The 22121-nt window shown below is 37.3% G+C and overlaps 2 protein-coding genes across 2 annotated transcripts in view; one reads left to right on the forward strand and one right to left on the reverse strand.

The window, feature by feature from the left end:
• The first annotated feature begins 1020 nt into the window (after nucleotides 1-1020).
• On the forward strand, nucleotides 1021-3209 carry ankrd34ba (ankyrin repeat domain 34Ba). Its single transcript, XM_059358514.1, has one exon. It carries the CDS (start codon nucleotides 1034-1036, stop codon nucleotides 2588-2590), a length of 1557 nt encoding a protein of 518 aa, XP_059214497.1. The 5' UTR covers nucleotides 1021-1033; the 3' UTR covers nucleotides 2591-3209.
• Nucleotides 3210-4161: 952 nt separating this feature from the next.
• The window catches only part of marveld2a (MARVEL domain containing 2a), a 37279-nt gene continuing 19319 nt past the window's right edge, over nucleotides 4162-22121 (reverse strand). Inside the window, exons 13-19 of the mRNA XM_059357695.1 lie at nucleotides 20535-21213; nucleotides 16874-17041; nucleotides 12478-12608; nucleotides 9287-9472; nucleotides 7882-8053; nucleotides 6595-6636; nucleotides 4162-5540 (exon numbers count right to left, since the gene is read on the reverse strand). Of these exons, the coding sequence (XP_059213678.1) occupies nucleotides 5442-5540; nucleotides 6595-6636; nucleotides 7882-8053; nucleotides 9287-9472; nucleotides 12478-12608; nucleotides 16874-17041; nucleotides 20535-21213 (1477 nt within the window). The 3' untranslated portion in view covers nucleotides 4162-5441. The remainder of the gene's footprint in view (nucleotides 5541-6594; nucleotides 6637-7881; nucleotides 8054-9286; nucleotides 9473-12477; nucleotides 12609-16873; nucleotides 17042-20534; nucleotides 21214-22121) is intronic.

Genomic DNA, 22121 nt, shown 5'->3' on the forward strand with positions numbered 1-22121 from the left:
AAGACTAATCTTTATAAGAATTTTTTTTTTTTTTAGGCTTTAATTGAAATAAAGACCACTCAAACTCTTCTCTTGATACCTGTTGCGGTTCAGGGTGTCATCTATCATCATTACAGCTCCAGACATTTAGAAGCTTTGTATATCATGCAACATACAACATTATTTCTTCCCTTTATAGATGTAAATCTTCGCCGTGTTGCAGTTTCACAGTGTGTGACTCATACTGGGGAAAATGTTATGTTACTGTCTGAGACTTTGGTAGCTGCCACCTTATCTGCTCTAATAAGGAGAAGCAAGGACAAACAGTACAAAGGCTGATAGAAAGTGGCTGCCTCTGCTGGTGCTGTGGAGGACGAGCGCATGAAAAGGAGCTGCTGAATAGATCCTATATGTACGGAGGGAAAAAAGTAAAATAAAGACTTCATATGTTCTGCTTCTCCAAAGACAAAAACTTTGTGTGGTTATACATACAAATAAAATGGATTAAAGATGAGAGAAAACAGCAGGAATAACATGATAAATCAACTAAATAAAAGTGCTGTCATGTAATGTGTTTTACCTGGGAATGCATGTGTGTCTATTTCAGGTAAAACTTCATTGAATAGAACAGAAATTCTTATAGCAGCTATTTAAAAGTGTATCATTGCCATTTCAAACGATTGTGACGACAATATATATTTTTTAATCTATTTATTTATTTTGTAAAATAGGTGGAATTACTATAGGTGATGGTATGACATTTATTTATTTTATTTTATTTTATTTTATTTTATTATTTATTTTTTCTGTTGTTTGACATTAATTATATTATTTATTTATTTTTCGGCCTTACTGTATTTTTATTCTACTGTTTTTAATTTAAATATTTTTGTTTTACTTTTTCTTGATTCTGTTGTTTGACATTTTTATTTATCTATTTTCAGTTATCTATTTTCATTTCTTCCACATAATTCTCTAAAAGTTTGATTTGTTATTTTCCAACAGAAATCTGTCTGACTACATATCTAAAAGCGGCCAGCGTGGACCCAGAAGGATGGAGGGAGAAGGCAGTAATCCCGGGGCAGCGATGGATTCAGGTAACCCGTTACTGAGAGCCGTCTTCCTGCGGCGCCTGCGACTCACGCGCCTCCTCCTGGAGGGAGGCGCCTACATCAACGAGAGCGACAGCCAGGGCCAGACGCCCCTCATGGTGGCCTGCAGGACTCAGCACACCGACGCCCAGAGCGCCAGCCGGGTGAAGCTGATCCAGTTCCTCCTGGAGAAAGGAGCGGACCCGGACATCCAGGACAAAGATGGCCGCTCTGCCCTGATGCACGCCTGCAGGGAGCAGGCCGGCCCCGAGGTGGTGACCCTGCTCCTCGCCAGTGGAGCAGACATCAGCCTGGAGGACCAGTCGGGGACGTCGGCGCTGGTCTACGCCGTCATGGCGGGAGAATGGAAGGTCCTGAAGCTGCTGCTGGACACCTGCAAGGCCAAAGGGAAGGAGGTGATCATCATAACCACCAACAACCTCCCATGTGGGAAACTGCAGGCCAAGCAGTACCTCAGCGTGGCTCCTCCCGACCACACGGACAAAACGGCATCAGCAGCTCCTGCATCGCCCTCTGAGATCCAGCTCATCACGTCCCCACAATGCACCTCCTCTTCCTTATGTCCCCCAAAGACCGTCTTCTCCTTTAAAGACGCCCAGCTCTGCGGCTCCCACCCGTGCTCCCCGTCCCGGTTTCAAAGGCTCGGCCAAGCGGCGGCCAACGGCCTGCAGCAGCCTCTCCTCAGGTTGAACTCCGAGCCCTGGCTGAAGATCCCGTCATCTCTGCTCAGCCAGCAGCCTCAAGCGCCTCCTGAAAACGGCAATCAAGCTGAAGAATTTGCTTTTAGAATCCCCGAACTAGACAGCACAAATTTAAACGAAAGCTTCATGTGGTATGAAGGAAGACTGTTGAAAGGCGAAGAAGGAAAAAATGAAAGTGCCAAACACGAGGGACAGAAGATCTCCTTACCGGGCCTCCTGTCGTCCCACTCCGCCTCCCACCCTAACCTCCACTCTACAAACCTCGTAACAGATTCACTCGCCTCCTCTTCTTCCTTTTCTGGAGGCAAAATCCTCGGTACTCCAATCCAGAGGCGCGCGCTCGGGGCGGACATCTACAGCTCTGACCCGCAGCTGGCCAGAGACGTCCACAGCCTGCCGGAGGAGTCCCAGCAGAGAGCCAGAGACCTGGCGGAGGGAAAGAGGCTGGCCCCCTTACGCTGCTCCAGCACGCTGGGCTCCAGGGAGTCCCTGGCCACCTCGGGGCCCAACAGGAAAGTGTTGTCTGGGTACGAGCGTAGAGGCTCTGGAGCCTTCTTGTTGGACCACAGCTCCTCCCAGGCCCGGCCCAGATCTCTGCCCCCTCTGGCCCTCAACTCCACCAACACCCCCGTCCTTAATGTTTATAACCTCAACTCCAGCAATGGAGGCGGCTTCTGCGAGTCCGGCCTAAAGAATTTCCTCCCCTCGGCCCCTCCCGGACACCCCAAAGAGCTGACGAGGAGGATGCTGCTGCGGAGACACTCGATGCAGACCGAACAGTTCAAAAGCACCGCGTGAAACAACCCGGAGAGAAGATGGTCATCGTGTTTTGAGCGTGAAATGTTTTGTCGTGTGATGTCGTGTCTGTGTGGTGAAACCAAAGAGGATACACGAGAAAAACTAAAGGAAGCTAATCAATGTAACGTACAAACTGCAGGTAACTTCTTCTGCTTGGGCGTGCTCTGTGTCGTCACTGTTGCTTCAGTCAGTGTGGAGTTTAACACTTCCTTAAAGCTGCTTTAAGATCTTTTGGCCACTTGGGGGCAGCAGAGCAAGAATAAAACAATATTTGACATCGTGACGCACTAGAATATATAATCAATAAAAGACTGTTTTACAGCTATTACAATATGCCGTAACTTCACACGGGTCATGTAAACATATTCTGAATTACACATTGGATATGGGTGGTTGACGTGAACTCAAATTCAAAGTGAAAAAAAAGAATAATTCAAAAATATATGTCAAATGACATACAATTATATTCCCTTATATGTGAATAATTCAAAACTGAATGTGTCCATTTCTAATTCTTCATATATTTAGCATATTATTAACTTTTTGGTGTGGTAGTCCTAAAATGTGTCCACCGGTGCAACAAAATAAAGAATGTCACTATTTAATTCAGAGAATGTTGGACAGATAAGATAGATAAGCCCAAGGCATATTAGTTATGAATATTTTTTAACAATTTACATTATTTTCAATGATCAATCAATCAATGTAAATTGATAAAAATATTCAGATCAATACTTAAACTGCGTTGTACCAAAGGACTACCTTAAGACGACCAGTTCCAACACTGCACGGAAATAGTAATATTATGAAAATATTTGAGACAGAAGTGATCTTGTGTGCAGTCCACCTGCTCCAGAGATGTCTTCTGTCCTTCCTGGTTCTGGAAGGACCCCTCTCAGTAACGGGATGGTCACATTAATGCCTGTTTTATATCGACATCATGGCGTTGCTCCAGGAGGACAAAATGTAATGTGTCATAATAACTCTACATAGGGACCTTAACACTTATATCCTCTAGATTCATTAAGTAAACACTCGTATGACATGCATTCAAGTATTTTAATGCATTTAGATATATTTTTCATTAAATTACAGTTGTTTTAAGATAAGTAATGCTACCTAGGACAGTTGCACCGGTGGACAAATGTCACGTTCAAAACAGAATATTTGCATAGTTGAAGAACGATAATAATTGTTTGCAGATGGATTAGATGTAGAAGAATGAACTGCATATTAAAACATTAATTTTCATGAAATATTATCAAATTTTAGTAATATTTGTCACTGGGAACACAAAAATTGAGCGTCACGTCAACCACCCATACAGATGTTATTTGGGTATTAGGAGCATCTAACAAGTCTTATTTCGATGCAATAAAACTAAATTGCACAAGCAGGTCCAGCTGTTCCATTTGTCCATATTTGGATGTGAAATTCAGAGTATGCATGGCTGCAAGTGAGCGGTAATATTAGTGGAATATTGATTTTATTGGCCATATAAACAGCTTAGTAGTAATATTTCTAATATTGTCTTTTTTTTGGAATAAGGGGAGGGGGGGATTATATTTTTGCATGCAAAAATAGTCACGGTCACCTTATGAAATCATTTTTTAAAAACATCCAGCAGACTTGGAGCCACATCAGCATTAATTTGAGGTTGTAAATCCTCAACTACGTTCATTATCTAGTTGCAAGCTGCGTCTGTCTGCTGTTTGGTGCCAAGCAGGTAGTTTTTACAGTATATTTTTCTGCAAAAACAAGGTTAATAAAAGCAGAATTTGCAGCTTCAAAATCAAAACAATGCTAAAAGAAGCTAAAAGCTGCACAGAACTGAGGGGAACTGCAAAATTCTTTATGGGTTTTGTCACAACAAGGCATACATTTCAGATTATACAATTATTTGATCCATTGTTAATGTAAAAAAAAAGAAAATATAGATAGATTATTGTAGCTTTAAACTTGCATTAATAGATTTTTAACAGCATAATAAAAAAAGACAGTTTTCACGTTATCTATCGTCATTTTATTTATTGTTAGTAAAGAAAATATAAATTTGTTGCAGCTTTAAAGTCACTTTGTGCAGAATTAAAACATTTGCAGCATTGACGCTCCCAAGTGGCAACACACACACTTTATACAACTGACACCATCAGAGATTTAAAAAAGATTCCATAACTGCTTTAAACTTGTGGCATTAAATGAAGAAATGAAGGTTTGAGTGTTTTCACGTTTGCTTTTTGCTGGAAAACATTTGTCTGTGAGAAGCCACCGTCAACGCTTACTGTGTAAGAATAACATGAAAAATGTTCAATAAATGAATTTATTATAATAAAAAGGTATCACAACTCATTGTGAAAGCAATCACTGTGCATTTTTAAACATGCATTTAAAAAAAACGTCTGTTTGTTCCATTATCCATAAAAGAAACATACCAATAAAACACACGCAAACTCACTTCTAAAAACTGATAAAAACATTTAAAACATCACTGTTTCCCTTATATTTACATGTTTCTATCGCTGAGAAAAGGATTTAAAATGACTCATTATGTAGCAAAAGCTAATTAAGATGAAGAGGGATTAACGTATCAGTTTGTGTTCACTCCGCTAAAGAGACTATTTCACACAACGTGAGGCAAAATAAATACATATAAATGGTATCTATGGCAGGTGATAATAATAATACAAACAACGGTATAATACAAAAAAATAATATCTGTTATCTTTGCCTCAAAAAGTATAAAAACAATGTCTGGAACGCTTCGACACGTCAGAAAAACCTAAAAACACCCCAGAAAGCAGGTTTAGTCCTCTGTCCCGCCGCCAGGAGACGCAGCGTTTCTCTCTTTTATTCAGCCTCTGTGGTCGTAGTCGCTCACCCTCTTCTTGATGTGGTTCAGTTTGGACTTCAGGTATTTACACCTGCGCTTCTTCACCTGGTAGTCTGGAGACTGTGGAGAGAAGAGGAGAGGAAACTTTATTCATCCTGAGGGGAACTGGGAAGAGTGCAAATATGACAAAATTGAACTACTGCAAAGAGATCAACATCTTTGGTGCTTATTGAACTAAAAGAAGTAATAACTAATGGAGTATTCATACAACTACAAAAAGTTTTTGACACCATTGATCATATTACCCCCCAAAAAATAAAAAGGTACAATATTAACTACCACTCAAAAGTTTGGGGTCACTTAAAACCGTCCTTATTTTTCAAAGAAAAGAACAATGTATATAGAAATCAGTCATTTCAGACCTTCAGCAAACTTGCAGCAAGGTTATGTTTTTTGGCCATCAAACATAAATCCTGTTGTAACTCCAATTTTAACTCAGTTTTGGTCTCCACCAACTCCCGAGGGAGATATCTGTCTGTTTAGCTGCTAAATGCCCCAATTTATTTATCAGCTGTTCTCTAACTGAGATCATAACATCAACTTTGTAAGCTGTAAAACTAAAATGAGGAGTTAAAAAGACGCTAAAACAGCAAATTTAGTCATATTTCCCCACAAAAATCAATTTAACCCATTTCAATCTTAAGCAGCTTTAATGCTATGAATGTCTTTTTAGCTGCTAAATGCTCAACTACATTCAATGTCTGGTTGCTAACTGTGACTGTGTCTTTGGTGTTTAGCAGGTAGTTTATACTGTAAAAAGGTTAATGAACAGGGTCAATCAAAGCAGAATCTGTAGCTTTGAAATCAAAACAATGCTAAAAGAGGCTTTAAAAAAAGATGCATATAACTGTATAATCATTTAAATGTGTTATTTTTTTAAGAAAGCCGTCTTAGGACCGCATTAGTGCAGAATTAGCACAAACTCCACGCGGAAACATTTGTCATTGCATCTTAAAAATTCACTACAGTAAAAGAGGTTCATAAGCAAAACACACGAAACAAGAACGAGTGAAACGATGATAAATAAATAAATAAAGTAAACTGTAAATAATAATAATAATAACCTGAAGCTTCTTACAGATTCTGTTTGTTGAAGAATAACGACCCCACGTACCTTTTTAAGGTTCTTTATCCTGTTGTACTCATCCAAAGCATCCTGTTGAAGAGCATCAACAATTTATCAGTTTTCAAAATGATATTAGGTTTCCAACATTTCACATATTTTCATGTACACACACTTCTGTTGTAAACGTAAACATTGTGGTTGTTTGCAAGCAAAACAACAAGCTGTGAACACAAAACACTGACACATTACCACCTCATACAGGGTGAAGCTGTGAGCAAACAGTTGCTTATTTATGCATCCAGCAGACACAAAGCAACATTAGTATTCATTATTTACATCATATTTTTGCTCTGTTTTTGGTCTCCTCCAACTCCCGAGGGAGATATCTGTCTGTTTAGCTGCTAAATGCTCCAATTTATTCACCAGCTGTTCTCCAACTGTGTCTGTCTGCTGAGAGAATAGCTGATGAGAGCTGCAAGACTGAAACTTTTGAACTTTTCTGAGCATTGATTCGCCTGCAGTAAAACTAAAACAAGGAGTTAAAAAGATGCAAAAACTGCAAATTTGGTTATATTTCGCTATGCAAATGACTTCTTTCACCCCACTAAAATCTACTTCAAGCTAAAAATCTGAAAATAATGAATGAAAATATTAATTAAAGCAGCTTTAATGCTATAAAAATGAAAAGGAAATGATATTGCTGGTCCTTGCTGTCACTTAAAGCAGTAGTTCTCAACCTTTTGGGTCGCGACCCCCAATTTAACATGTATGCTGTCCGTGACCCCCACTCACTGAACACAATCTCACACGCACAGTTCAGATCACCCAAAAAAAGAAACAAAATGACCAAAAAAAGACACAAAATGACAAAAAAAAGACACAAAATGACCAAAAAAAAGACACAAATTGACCTAAAAAGACACAAAATGACCAAAAAAAGACACAAAATGACCAAAAAAAAGACACAAATTGACCTAAAAAGACACAAAATGACCAAAAAAAGACACAAAATGACCAAAAAAGACACAAATTGACCAAAAAAGACACAAAATGACCAAAAAAAGAAACAAAATGACAAAAAAAGACACAAAATGACCAAAAAAAAGACACAAATTGACCTAAAAAGACACAAAATGACCAAAAAAAGACACAAAATGACCAAAAAAGACACAAATTGACCAAAAAAGACACAAAATGACCAAAAAAAAGAAACAAAATGACCAAAAAAGACACAAATTGACCACAAAATGACAATAAAAAGACACAAAATTACAAAAAAAAAGATACAGCATGCTTCAGATGAAACAGAAAGAAATAAGAGAAATGTTAACTGACCAGGTACTGCGGGCTGCCCTCCTGCAGCTCGTCCAGCTCCCGGTCCACCTCAGACAGGGTCTTGTTGAGCTCGTCCAGCCCCGCCTGCAGGTCTTTGTACTCCTGGTGGTCGCGGTCGAACTCACGCTTGTAGTCGGTGCGCTCCTGCTCGTTGGCGATGGGAGGAAACTCTCTGAGGAGGAGAACAGAGAATATTTTAATTACAGGGGGAAAAAAACAAAAAACACTGCAAACTGAAACTGAAGCGGTCTGAAAAATCAGTTTCAGTTGGCAGACTTCACCACAGAGATCTGACAGCTTTAGTTTCTTCTAGGTATGTTATAAACTAAACTACTCAACAGTTTATACAAGAACAGTTAGTTTTTAAGTATTTTAATTCATTTATAATTTATTTAGAGCTTTGGTTGGTGAACATTATGAAAATTTTACAAACCAAATAATCAATCAAATTGAGAAAATAACCAGCAGTTTAAAACAAAATCAAAATATCAAAAGTGCAAGAACATCAAAACTTTTTATTCTTCCAAGCTATTTTTTTTTTTTTTTTTTTTATACTTATATTTCTATTAGTTTTTATGTCAGGAATAGTCAAACATGACAACATCACAGTACATTCAAATGAAAAATAACATAGCCAGGCAGTTGGTTTCCAAGCAATTTGTATCTAAAAACAAAGTTCTTGCAAGTAAAAAAAAATATCTGCCACTTCAGCGAGATCATTTTAACGTTCTTTAACAAAAATCAACTAGTTTTATGAATTTTATAGAATAAAAAGGATTTTTTCCCTTAATTCTCATTAAAAAAAAACAACATTCTTTTCCGTCAGAAAGAGGTCGATATTATCCGGATTATTTCACCCAAAAATGTTTTGTAATTAATAAATAAATAAAAAATAATAAATAAATAAATACAAATTCACAACATATATAATATTCAATATTTAATAATTTAAAAAAAATTAAATACATTGACTCCCATTACAGAAATTGTGAAATAATAATAACAATAATAATTAAACACCAAATACTGCTAGATTCTCATGCGTGAAGTTTTACTGCTTTTCTTGTCTTTTTAAGTATTTTAATTAATTTATAATTTATTTAGAGCTTTGGTTGGTGTACATTGTGAAAATGTTACTATTTTTGAAAATAGTAACATTAATTACAAAACATTTTTTTCACCCCAAAATGTTTTGTAATTAATTAAATAAAAAAATTCATTTTTTTTTAATCTACTGCTGATTTTAATGAGTTTTCTCTTTCTTGTTTCTGGTTTCTGTAGCACTTTGAGATTTCTGTATGAAAAGTGCTTTACAAATAAAATTAATTATTTTTATTATTGTTAACAATAATTATTATTAACACTGCAGTAAAGGACGATCAGTGTCTTTTCTTCTTCTTCCTACCTGTCGAAGTCGTTGTCGTCCAGCTCGTCTCCGGAGGAGTTGTAGTCCGTGTCGTACTCTTGTCCGTCGGCGCGGCGAGCGCGTCGCGGTCTTCTTTTTTTGGGCTTTTCAGCCGAGCTGGGAGCGTCTGAGTGGACACTGTAGGGGGCGCCGTTCTGCAGAGGCATGCTCTCCTCTGCTGCAGGCCTGTGGGACAAAACATCCCATATCTTAATGAATCATACTGAACAAAGTAATAACAATGACCTTTAGAAAAACAGTTGGAAAAACACTGTCTGTAAGTCCAACACACTGCGATTTATCATTCACTGATCTCTTCAGTTTCTCTCCTGTAACGTAGGAGGAAATAAAACACATTTATGATGATGAGGATGAGTAAGCAGGTAAACAATGACTTCCTGTTTCCTTCATACTGTACATTCTTTTCATGCTTCTGCACAATCACAAAAGTATTTCTCTCAGTTTGAGTGTTGCAAGAAACTGTGACATTTGTTGTTGTTAAGGAAACTGGCAACATGAACGTCCAAATGTTACAAGCTAAAAGAGAGCATTCTGCACAACAACACGTTTTGTTTTTTTCTCTAAAAAAGGAGGCGAGTCAACAAAACATGAACACTCTGGCAATGTCCTACATTTCTGAATCAGAACAAGTTGCAGCAGGTTTTTCTGACAGCAGCGACCAGAGAAAAACAGTCAAACGCTCCAGGCGACACACCAGATCTGCACACAGCTTACTGCACCAATATTCTTTACATTCTACATGTTTATACTAGGATCATTTCATGTAAAGACATGCAGCCTTACATTTGATTTGGAAAGCTGTGAGACTTAAACGTGTTAGAATCTATATGGAAAAGTTGTTGCTAGTTTATCTGACCAGCTCCTGGTTGACTCTCACTACTCTTATAGTGTCATTTTTACAGAAAGAATATTCATAATATGATTAGTTATTGCTGGTTTAACAAGAAGAATACTAAAGCTGTGTTCAAATATTAAGACTTGATCCTTTTTCTTAAATCTGTCTCATTCCCGTCCAGATCATGTTTTTAGTTCGGTCCACCTGTGAGCAACTTTACTGTGTTGCTTTATGGACAACTGAGCTAAAATGTTCAACCTCTGCAACTGTGTTTTGTTAAAAAATAATATAAGTAAGAAATCAACCATGCACTCCTCGAAAGAACACTCAAAATTCAGGATATTCGAAGTTTGCAGCATGCAACATGACACATCTCTGTCTTCATGTGGTTAAAAAACAGAAACACGGTTCATGCAATTATGCAAATGGCTCCGCCTCGCCCTGCAGGCTCTGTGGACTTTATCTTTAATAGCACCTGTATACTTGCATGGATCATATTTCTACTCTGAGACACACACCATGACACTGCAACGTCCCCAGTTTGATTACAGCTTCATCTCACACCATCTCTCTTTAGTGTGGAACATCAAATAAATACAATGTGTATGAAGTGTTGCATTGGGACACAGTGTTAGTCTCTCTGCTGCCCTCTGCAGCTTACTGCTGCACACTACATTGTTAGAATAATTTGATTATTCTACCTTGTTAAATTATTTGATTGCTTGATTATTCTGCTTCTTTTTGTCTGATGCAGGTCACCATCAAAGGTCAACCTTGGTTCTATTAATCATGCAATATGATTTTGATAAAATGATTATGTTTCTGTGTTAATGTTGGTTTAGATATTGTGATTACTTTGATTACATATATTCCATTTGCTTAAACTGATTAAGATTCTAGAATCACAAAGAATATATTTTATGTTTCATATTTTTTAGACTTTAGAATACATTTAGACATTGAAAAAAATAAGTGGCTCCAAATTATATCTGTTAGACATAACAAGGCAGGAGGTTTTGTTGAGTGTTCTGGAGAAGAGGCCAGGTCAGGACACAGTGTGCCGGGCAGAGATGATTGTTGCCTGGTGACATGACATTTCTCTGTATTGATTAAAACTGACGAATCAGCGGATCAAGAAGGTGGGACTTCCTGGAAGAAATCTACCTTCATGTCTAGTAAACCATTGTTAGATAAATAATGGGTCTGAGGGAAAGGACGAGGTTCAGACTTCATGAACTGAAACCTGTCTTTGTGTGAAGCGGTCTGAAATTCAGTTTCAGTTGGCAGACTTCACTACAGAGATCTGACAGCTTTAGTTTCTTCTAAATATGTTATAAATTAAATTACTCAACAGTTTATACAAGAACAGTTAGATTAGTTGATTAATTGATTGACAGAAAATCAATGGCGACTGTAAAAATACCAAATACAAGTGTTACAAACCAAATAATCAATCAAATTGACAACTCGAGAAAATAACCAGCAGTTTAAAACAAAATCAAAATATCTAAAGTGCAAAAACCTCAAAACTTTTTATTATTCCAAGCAATTTGTATCTAAAAACAAAGTTCTTGCAAGTAAAAAAAAATATCTGCCACTTCAGCGAGATCAACTGATTCAACTGAAACCCGTCTGTGTGAGTTTTGGACCCGGAGATCTCTGTAATAATGCACATTTCTTGACGTATTGTAATAAAATTATGTTAAACTGAGAACTTGGACGTATCCTGCTCATCATTCCCCATCAAACGATCTGCGCAGAGAAATAGTTAACTAAAATAAAAATAAAAACGAGAGTTTAAAAAAAAAACGATAACTAACTGAAACTGTATTTTGTGGTTACAAAACTAACTAAAACTAACTAAAATTATAGTGAAAATGTCCGAAAAAATGTTTTCGTTTTTGTCAACTTTTTTTCATTCATAATTCAGTGTTTCTATTGGAACATGCAACACATGGTGAATATGTTCACTGAGACTGGTACGTCTACACTAGAACCAAAATTCAAAACACCCAGAACTGTAAGAGTTAATAACCTTATTGGGGCTGAGATGATAAACCAAAGGAAATAAAGGAAACATTTATTATGACCTCTTTGAATCTGGCACCCAACACATAGCCCATTACAAAAAAACTAAAACTAACACTAAAACTAATAAAAACTAAACTAAAACCAAGCATTTAAAAAAAATAAAAACTAAACTAAAACTAGCAAACTCACTCTAAAAACTAACTAAAACTAACTAAAATTGAAAACAAAAATTCACAACAAAGTTAAAACTAAAACTAATGAAAAATCCAAAACTATTATAACCTTGTTCTCAGTGTGTACTCACTGTGGGGTGTAGCTGTACGGGGGTTTGTCGTAGTTGGTGCTCTCGTCGTCCAGGTGGCTCCTGGAGCCTCGCAGCTTCTCGGGGTAGTCGGACATGGGCAGAGCCTCGGGGGGCGCGGACACGTTGTTCACCTGTGGGAGAAAAAAAAAGGAAAAAAAAAATATATATATATATAACATATATATTAGCACCATAATATAAAAATACAAGTCTATATAACAATTTTAAAGCAAAAAAAGCCAAATATTTGCCGGTTTCAGGAATTTTTTTTGCTTTTCTTAGTAATATATTATGTGTTGTATTTACTATTAAATATATTGCATATATTGTATTTCATATGGAATATTATTGGGGTGTCAGACTCAAAACAATACATTTGGCAACATCAGCTTGGAATATGGGAACATAGATACATAATTAAAAATAATCTTTCACTCTAAAGCACCTTTCAAAATCAGAGTTACAAAAAGACAAAACAAAATACGTGCAAAAAAAAAAAAAGTACATCACACCGACATAGATATATAGAGATAAAATAAATTTTAAAAAAGATAAAAACATTTATATATATTATACATATTATTACAAGCATTTTTCTGACATTTTAATGATCAAAAAGTCCATTATTAATTTAAATACCTGCATCCCAAAAATGCATGATTTCTCACATTTGTTGCTGCTAGGGCTGATTCATCAAATTTTAATTTTCACAAAATTTTGGCTTTCATGAATTATAAAAAAAAAAAAAAAAGGATTATAAGGATAAAATGATAATATTGCAACACAGTTAATTTTATGTATTTGAATATCATTTTTTAAATGTATTTTTCCCCAACTGTTCTTTTAATATTTAAACCTCGCAAATTATTTTTTGTTTTCTTTGTTTTGTTGTTAAATTATAAAAGCGCTCCAGAGGGTCATCAACACCGCCCAAAAGACTGTCGGCTGCCCTCTCCCCACACTGGAAGAACGACACAGTTCCTGCTGCCTCAAAAAAGCCCAGAACATTATTAAGGACACACACCATCCCGGTCACTCACTGTTTGAACTGTTGCCCTCAGGCAGAAGGTTCAGATCACTCAACACAAGGACTAACAGACTCAAACACAGCTTTTATCCAACTGCAATAACCCTCAATACTGGAAAAAAACGATAATATTGCACTGCATTCACATTGATGGCTCAACACATTTGAGATATGTTCTGTACTGTGTGACTATGCATGTATGTCTGGGTGTGTTTATGTGTTTGTCTAAACTGGGTATTTTGAATTGTACATATTTTTTTTCTTTTTATATTTATATTTTTAGAGACTCTTAAATGTTGCACTTACTGGAGAGCACTTTGAATTTCGTTGTACATGTGACAATGACAAATAAAGACCTATTCTATTCTATTCTATATAAAAATGTCAAGAAAAAAAAAAACATTGTTTAATTTCACAAAATGCATGCTGCTTTCAAAGTTTGTGAATAATAGTAATAATATTGCCCCCAAAAAAATAATGATTATGATTTCTGCCCCAATAGCTGCACCCAGATAATTACAAGTAGGAACTACAAGTTTACATTCTGGCTCTGGTATGATCCAGGTATGATCGGCCTGCATGGACTTGTCCTCAGAGACTCTGGAACAAACAGAGAGCTGAACCCTGCTGCTGCTGCACCTCTAAACAACATGCAGGCTCTGCAGGACGCTGCCTCAGCACTTTGAGATGTTTTCCCACCAGCTGCGGGGAAATAAAGGCCTCTGGTTCCCAGTGTCATGTTACTGGTGTTGTGTGTCTGCTCACTGGTGGGCTGTGAGTTCCAGTCCGACCTGTTCTTCCTCTGCATCGCTGTGCACACTATGAAATGTCATCATGACTTCCAACTGCTCACTAACTGACTCACCTACTTCTCGATACGCAGGTCAGGGGTTGCAAAACTGAAACCTGAAAATAGCTCCGTGAGTCACACACGGTGAGATGTAAACACAGTAAAAAGTCTGTCAGGGTTTTATTGTTGCTGTTCAACATGGAGCGTAAGAAGATAGAAACTGTCATCTGTGTACACGCCACACCTTGAAACTAGCAGCGCCACACTTCCCCTCCCCCGCTGGTAAACAGGTGACTGCCACCAAACGGGTTCTTCCACTTCGACTGATTTCAACTGCTGCTTCAGCAGAGACGCTTGTTACCTGAGACAGGCTCTCAAAACAACCTCAGAGAGCTCTACCTCCAGAAAGACTGATGATGATTCAGTCAATTAACTTTATTTATCTTAAATTCACCACGTAGGGCTGCAAATGACAGTTATTTTCATCACTGCAGATTGTTTTCTAGATTAATTAATTATTATTTGGGTTTATAAAAGCCAGAAACAGACAGAAAATAGTTTTTTTCCCCAAAAAGTCCATCCCAGCTTCTTGAAGTCCACAGTGATGTCTTTAAAGTCTAAAAATATTCACTTTGATATAATATAAAACAGAACAAACAAAAAAAATCCATATTTGAGAGGCTGAAAATAGCATTTCTGTCATTTTTTGCATGAAAAATTACTCCATGATTAATCAACCATTAAGCACCGCAGAAAGAGAGAAGATGATTCCATCAATTTACTTTATTTATCTTAAATTCACCACGTAGGGCTGCAAATAACAGTTATTTTCATCACTGCAGATTGATTTCTAGATTAATCAATTATTTTTCAGGTTTATAAAAGCCAGAAACTGACAGAAAATAGTTTTTTTTTGTTGTAAAAAGTTCATCCCAGCTTCTTAAAGTCCACAGTGATGTCTTTAAAGTCTAAAAATATTCACTTCAATATAATATAAAACAGAACAAACAAAAAAAAATCCATATTTGAGAGGCTGAAAATAGCATTTCTGTCATTTTTGCATGAAAAATGACTCCATGATTAATCAACCATTAAGGACCGCAACTGACAATTATTTTTACTACCAATTCAGCTCCCAGCTATTTGAGATTATTGATATTGTTTATATTTATATCATCATCATTATTAATTTTTAGCCATGTTGTCTCTTAAATATCAAATAAAAGTGAAAAATGTCCATTCCAGCCTCTTAAAGTCTAAGCTGATGTCTTTAAAAGTCTTGTTTTGTCCAAAACACAAATATATTCTGTTAAAACTCCATATTTGAGAGGTTGAAAACGGCATTTTTTTGTAATTTTTCCGTGAAAAATGACAGATTAATTGTTCATCCAAATAGTTGGCGATTATTTTTGCAGTTGAAGCTCTTTCTTTGTACAAACCCTAAATATGGCTAAAACTGTTATGAAAATACTTTCAGATTGTTTTTCCGTCACTCAACTTATTGTTCAAGCGACAACAATGACTGTGGAACGTTCATGACCTTTGAGTCATTGTGATCAGGAACTCACTTTTTAAATTATTTTGACAGCACATTGATGCAGCACAAATGCCCCAACCTCAATGTTAACTGACATGAAAAATAATTTGTGCATCCACCCTTTTGATTCAGATACTCTTGAAAAATGTAGGAGCTCTTGGTTGGTGCGTGCTACATCCTTCCACCTAGAGCAGCTAATATGTCTGTAATCCTCCTGACAAACAGACAAACTGAGCTGAAAACATCTCAACATGGTCTCACAGAAATCCGTGAAATAGCCACGGATTCGCTTAACTCAAAATCCGTAAAAAAAGGAACGGAATAACTCAAATTTCCGTGAAACTGACACGGATTTCGCTACAATGTAAGTTAATGACTGTCATATCCCAACCTGGCTTTTTTTCCACTTTTTTCTCGTAAATCTCGTAAATTTTTTGCGCAGATTTGCCACTTTAAATCTCTTAAATCTGCAACATTTTTTCTTGTAGATTTGTCACTTTAATCTAGTAAATTTGCAACTTTTTTGTCTAAATATTACACCGTGATATAGTCACGGAATCATTCAAATTTCCGTGAAACTGACACGGATTTCGCTACAATGAAAGTTAATGACAGTCATATCCCGTGGCTATTCCAACATACAAAGTGATTATGTACATTCACTGAGTGAATATTTAGAAAATAAAACATATATTTCTCGCTAGAAATGTGATCAAAATCCATTTTTATGCAGAAACTAAGTCAAAATATTGATTTTTTTCACTAAAAATGAGAGAACTGTCCGCCATGTTTTTTGTTCTGACCGCCGGGACCTTGAAAGTCACGTGACTTGGAACAAACCAATAGGAACAAATATCCATGGAATAGCCACGGGATATGACTGTCATTATCTTGCATTGTAGCGAAATCTGTGTCAGTTTCACGGAAATTTGAGTGATTCCGTGGCTATTCCACGGATTTTGAGTTAAGCGAATCCGTGGCTATTTCACGGATTCCTGTGAGACCATGTTTAAACATCTCCACGACTGAAGAACTGACTCACCCAGGCCTCCACGTCCTGCGGCGGCTCCATCTCCTCGACCACCTTCACTCTCTTCCACAGGATGTTGCTCTTGCCGAAGCTGCTGATTTTCTGGCGAGTCTTCAGAGCGAAGACGAGCATGATGATGAGAGCGATGGCCACCAGGAAGCCGAACACCACGGCGATGGCCTGAAGAGACACCAACCAGAGAGTCACAAACAGGACAAATAAAAGAGTTTACGCCCTTAAAATACGACCTCATGTGACATTTGAACAGTAGCTTATTACGACCCATAGTCTGTTATTAGCAGCGCCCTCTAGTGCAGTAGTTCTCAACCTTTTTGAGTCGCGACCCCCAATTTAACATGCATGTTGTCCGCGACCCCCGCTCACTGAACAGAATCTCACACGCACAGTTCAGATCACCCAAAAAAGAAACAAAATGACCAAAAAAGTAAACAAAATGACCAAAAAAGTAAACAAAATGACCAAAAAAAAAAGACAAATTGACCAAAAAAGACACAAAATGACCAAAAAAAGAAACAAAAATACCAAAAAAAGACACAAAATGACAAAAAAAGAAACAAAAATACCAAAAAAAGACACAAAATGACAAAAAAAGGAAAGAAATAGACGAAAAAAAAGACACAAATTGACCACAAAATGACCAAAAAAAACCCCACAAAATGACCAGAAAATACACAAAATGACTAAAAAAACCCACAAAATGACCAAAAAAAAAGACATTAAGTGACCAAAAAGACTAAAACACATTAACACATGAACACATTAACACAGTGGAGACAGAGCTGACTTCCAAAATGATTTGGCGACCCCCAGAAATCATTTCGCGACCCCAATTGGGGTCCCGACCCCAAGGTTGAGAACAGCTGCTCTAGTGGCTGGAGTTATTATGAAAGATGGCACGGACGTTAAGAATTAAGAACAGAGTTTCTGACAACAAATAACATGAGAAGGAGGTTGTAATAATTTGATTAAATATTTTTTCTGTGAATAATAATTAAATACATCGCAACGTGGATGGTAACTTTTTATTTATTTATACCTCCTCAAAAATTACGTAATATTTTGAATTTCTTCTTCATGTCCTATGGTCAGGTCTCGCTTGAACAATTTCCTAAGTTACTACTTTGAGAAAATAAGCAGAAATAAGGACGATATAAACGCAGAGAACGGACAGAAGGCTCCGTCCTTATCCAAAACCAAACCCCGGACTTTAACCCAGGAGACCCGTGTGAAAACAAAAGTTATTTATTATCCATTTAAAGTAACGTAACTTATTTTCTGTGCATCACCAGTAACTGCTAAACGTCCTGCAGTTATATGCATTTATTTTACTATTTAACCATCTTTTACTTTTTCTTCTGGTCTCACTCCAAATAAAATAACCATGTTATTTTATTAACATTTGTGTCTTTTTTGGTCATTTTGTGTCTTTTTTTGGTCATTTTCTGTTTTGTTTTTTTGTCATTTTGTGTCTTTTTTTGGTCAATTTTGTGGTCATTTTGTGGTCATTTTGTGTCTTTTTTGGTCAATTTTGTGTCTTTTTGGTCATTTTGTGTCTTTTTTTAGTCATTTTTGTCTTCTTTTGGTCATTTTGTGTCTTTTATTGGTCATTTTGTGTCTTTTATTGGTCATTTTGTGTCTTTTTTAGTCATTTTGTGTCTTTTTTGGGTCATTTTGTTTCTTTTTTGGGCCCTTTTGTGTTACATGCATTGATTTTACTACTTAACCATCTTTTACTTTTTCTTCTGGTCTCACTCCAAACTCCTCAGACACTTTTGTCACAGCCCTTGGCGTGATACAAACGCACAAGGAAATCGTTTTTTGTCTGCATACAATACACCGTTGACCGTAATGTAAAACCATTAGTGGTAATATTAGAAGCTTAGAGTAACGGATGTAATACAAATACCATAAAGGACCGCTGTGGGCAGGTGGACGGTCAAACAAACCCTAGACTTTTACCCAGGAGACCTTTGTTTGTGTCCTGTTCATATTTGGAGGCGGCATGTGTAACTGGGCCCAGAAGTTAAGTGTTGAAGTCGTGGCATACTACCCTAACATGCTTATTTTACTCTAAAGGTGTGCATCAGTATCACACTGCAAAGGCGTGTTGGGACGAAAATGTGTTGGCTTAACCATGTAGCTTTTGGTCCCAACCTTAGGGAAGAGTTTGATACAAAACTGTAGCCGTAAAATGAAGATTGTTAGCTTTAGGAATGAGGAAATGTTCACCTTCTTGCTTGGCAGCTGTCCTGATTTTGGAAACACTCCAAAAAACACGCCATCAAAGTCAAAGCAAATTTTGAAATGTTATATTATCCCTTTGATGCACAACATGGGTCAAAAATGACCCGCATTCATTCCCCATGATATTTATTGCTTGCTGTGTGTTTCTGTGCTCTGTTGAATATTCTAAATATTCTTTAAATATCTTGTTTTTGATAACAGCAAATCATTATTTTCATTTTGCTTCTCATAATTTATGAAGGAATTTTTTTTTTGTATTATTACATTGCTAACTACTTGGCTAAGTAGCTTGCTAAGCTAACTACTTAGCCAAGAAGTTAGCCAAGTAGTTAGCTTAGCAAGCTACTTAGCTAAAAACTTAGCCAAGAAGTTAGCTTAACAAGCTACTTAGCTAAAAAAAATGGATATGGCTAATTTTTCACTCATGTTGTGTATTAGAAGAGTAGTGACAGAAAAAGGGATTTTATTCAAAAAAGAATAAAGGAAAACATAAAAATTAGGATTAATGATGATCAAAAACAAACTAATTGAGGAAAACCTGGAATACTGAATGATGAATTATTGCAAAGATATAGAACATAAAAACTGTCGGGTCACTTTAGACCATGGGTCTCAAACTTGCGGCCCGCGGGCCAATTGTGGCCCTCGTAATGATATTTTGTGGCCCTCACCTTGATATTAAATGTTTTATATGAATGGCACTTTACCGTGTTGTGTGTGGAAGGTCCCTTTAATTACTTTTTTTTAGTAATTTTGTGTCTTTTTTTATATCATTTTGTGTCTTTTTTAAAATAATTGTGTCTTTTTGGTAATTTTGTGTCTTTTTTAAATAATTTTGTGTCTTTTTTGGTCATTTTGTGTCTTTTTGGGTCATTTTGTGTCTTTTTTTCTGTTATTTTTTGTCTTTTTTGGTCATTTTGTGTCTTTTTTAATAATGCTGTGTCTTTTTTGGTAATTCTGTGTATTTTTTGGTCATTTTGTGTTTTTTTTGTGATTTTGTGTATTTTTTAAGTAGTGTTTTTTCAGTCATATTGTGCGTTTTTTTTTATTTTGTGTCGTTTTTGGTCATTTTGTGTCTTTTTAGTAATTTTGTGTCTCTTTTTGGTCATTTTAATACTGCCTCCAGCGGCCCCCAGGTAATTTGAGTTTGAGACCCCTGCTTTAGACCCATGTTGTGCATCAAAGGGTTAAAGAAAATGCGATTTTGGGACGTTTCCATCAATCGGTTTGGAGCAAATAAACTGACTTTGGTCAGAAGATTATTATGTGCATTTTTAAGAAGTTTTATAGAATTTTGGCGTTTCCATCTCTGCAAATCTTCAAAATGCAAAGAGAAATGTGTTGATGGAAACATCGAACAGTTTGGAGGGTTAAAGGTTAAAAGGCACCAATAAATCCAGACGGTTACCTCCTGCGGCTCCACCACGCAGTAGTGGTAGAGGTACTGGTTGACGAAGACTCCGGAGGGCTGCGGCCGCTGGAACTGAGCACACAGACCGGCGATCTGGCTGCCGTAGGACCCGGTGGACTGGGCCATCGGGTTCACCGCCATCAGGTACACGATGGCGGCGATCAGCATGAGCAGCGCGAGGATGGCGCAGATGATGATGACCGCCAGGTAGAACTTCCTGCTCTCCGACAGCTTCTGGTGGGACACGATGATGATGAAGATGGCGAGGCCCGCGATGAAGGTGATGGCGGCCATGGCGATGATGAACCCTTTGCCTTTCCGGGGGTCGTTGTAGTTTCCTCCGATGCCGCCATAGCCGTAGTTGGTTCCATAACCACCGCCGTAACCTCCGCCGTAGCCTCCGCCGTAACCGCCGCCGTAGCCTGCTCCTCCATATGTTCCCCCGCCGTAGCCTCCTGCTCCGTAGCCTCCCCCGTACGCGCCTCCCATGCCGCCCAGAGCGCCCTGGGAGTCCCACGCCAGTGTGGAGGCGACGCAGGCGAATATGGCCACGCTCAACACGATGACGATGATGGACATGATCTTCAGGATGCCCGGCGGAGACGTCCATCGGTAGAAATGCTGGAACTCGTCATCGGGGTAGTAGGAGTACGCCGGCTGAGGAGGCGCGACGGTACTGAGGAGGGAGAGTTATAAATTAATATCTGGAAGCATTAGGAATAGTTTACTCTAAATCTTGAAAAATTGATAGTTTTTTTGTGTTTTTCCCCCATTGTGCACTGCAGTTATAACAGAACGAGGGCAGACAAGATACTCGTCTTAATACTATAGAGCAGCTATTCTCAACCTTTTTGAGTCGCGACCCCCAATTTAACATCCATGTTGTCCGTGACCCCAGCTCACACCAAAAAAGACACAAAATGACAAAAAAAAAGACACAAAATGACCAAAAAAAGGAAACAAAATGACCAAAAAAGACACAAATTGACCACAAAATGATAAAAAAAAAGACACAAAATGACCAAAAAAAGACAAAATGACCAAAAAAGACACAAAATGACCAAAAAAGACACAAAATGAGTAAAAAAACAACACAAAATGACCAAAAAAAGACATTAAGTGACCAAAAAGACTAAAAAGACACAGTGGAGACAGAGCTGACTTCCAAAATGATTTGGCGACCCCCAGAAATCATCTCGCGACCCCAATTGGGGTCCCGACCCCAAGGTTGAGAATAGCTGCTATAGAGGGCATAAAATCTAATCATGACAAAGGCATATGAAATAAAATTAAACAAGAAAATTGATCCGAACACCATCAAAAACGGGATGGAGATGTAGTGACGAAGAAAGGCAAAATCAGAGCAAAAAATAAATGAATAAATAACATATTTACATATATAGATTATTATATGGAGCCTGGGAAGTGACCCGGACATAAAAATAATAATGGTAACATTACATTCATTTTTAAGTCTTATAATAGTTGTTTTTATGGCATCACATTTGCTAAAATATTGCCGACAGTCTTACATCACCACAAAGGACATTATTGTATTATTGTACAATAAGTGGATATTAAATA

The sequence above is a fragment of the Centropristis striata genome, chromosome 19, assembly GCF_030273125.1.
Source record: "Centropristis striata isolate RG_2023a ecotype Rhode Island chromosome 19, C.striata_1.0, whole genome shotgun sequence".
In the NCBI taxonomy this organism is placed as follows: domain Eukaryota; kingdom Metazoa; phylum Chordata; class Actinopteri; order Perciformes; family Serranidae; genus Centropristis; species Centropristis striata.

Coding starts and splice junctions, on each gene's coding strand:
- ankrd34ba (XM_059358514.1), top strand. CDS start 1,034: ATGGAGGGAGAAGGCAGTAATCCCGGGGCAGCGATGGATTCAGGTAAC.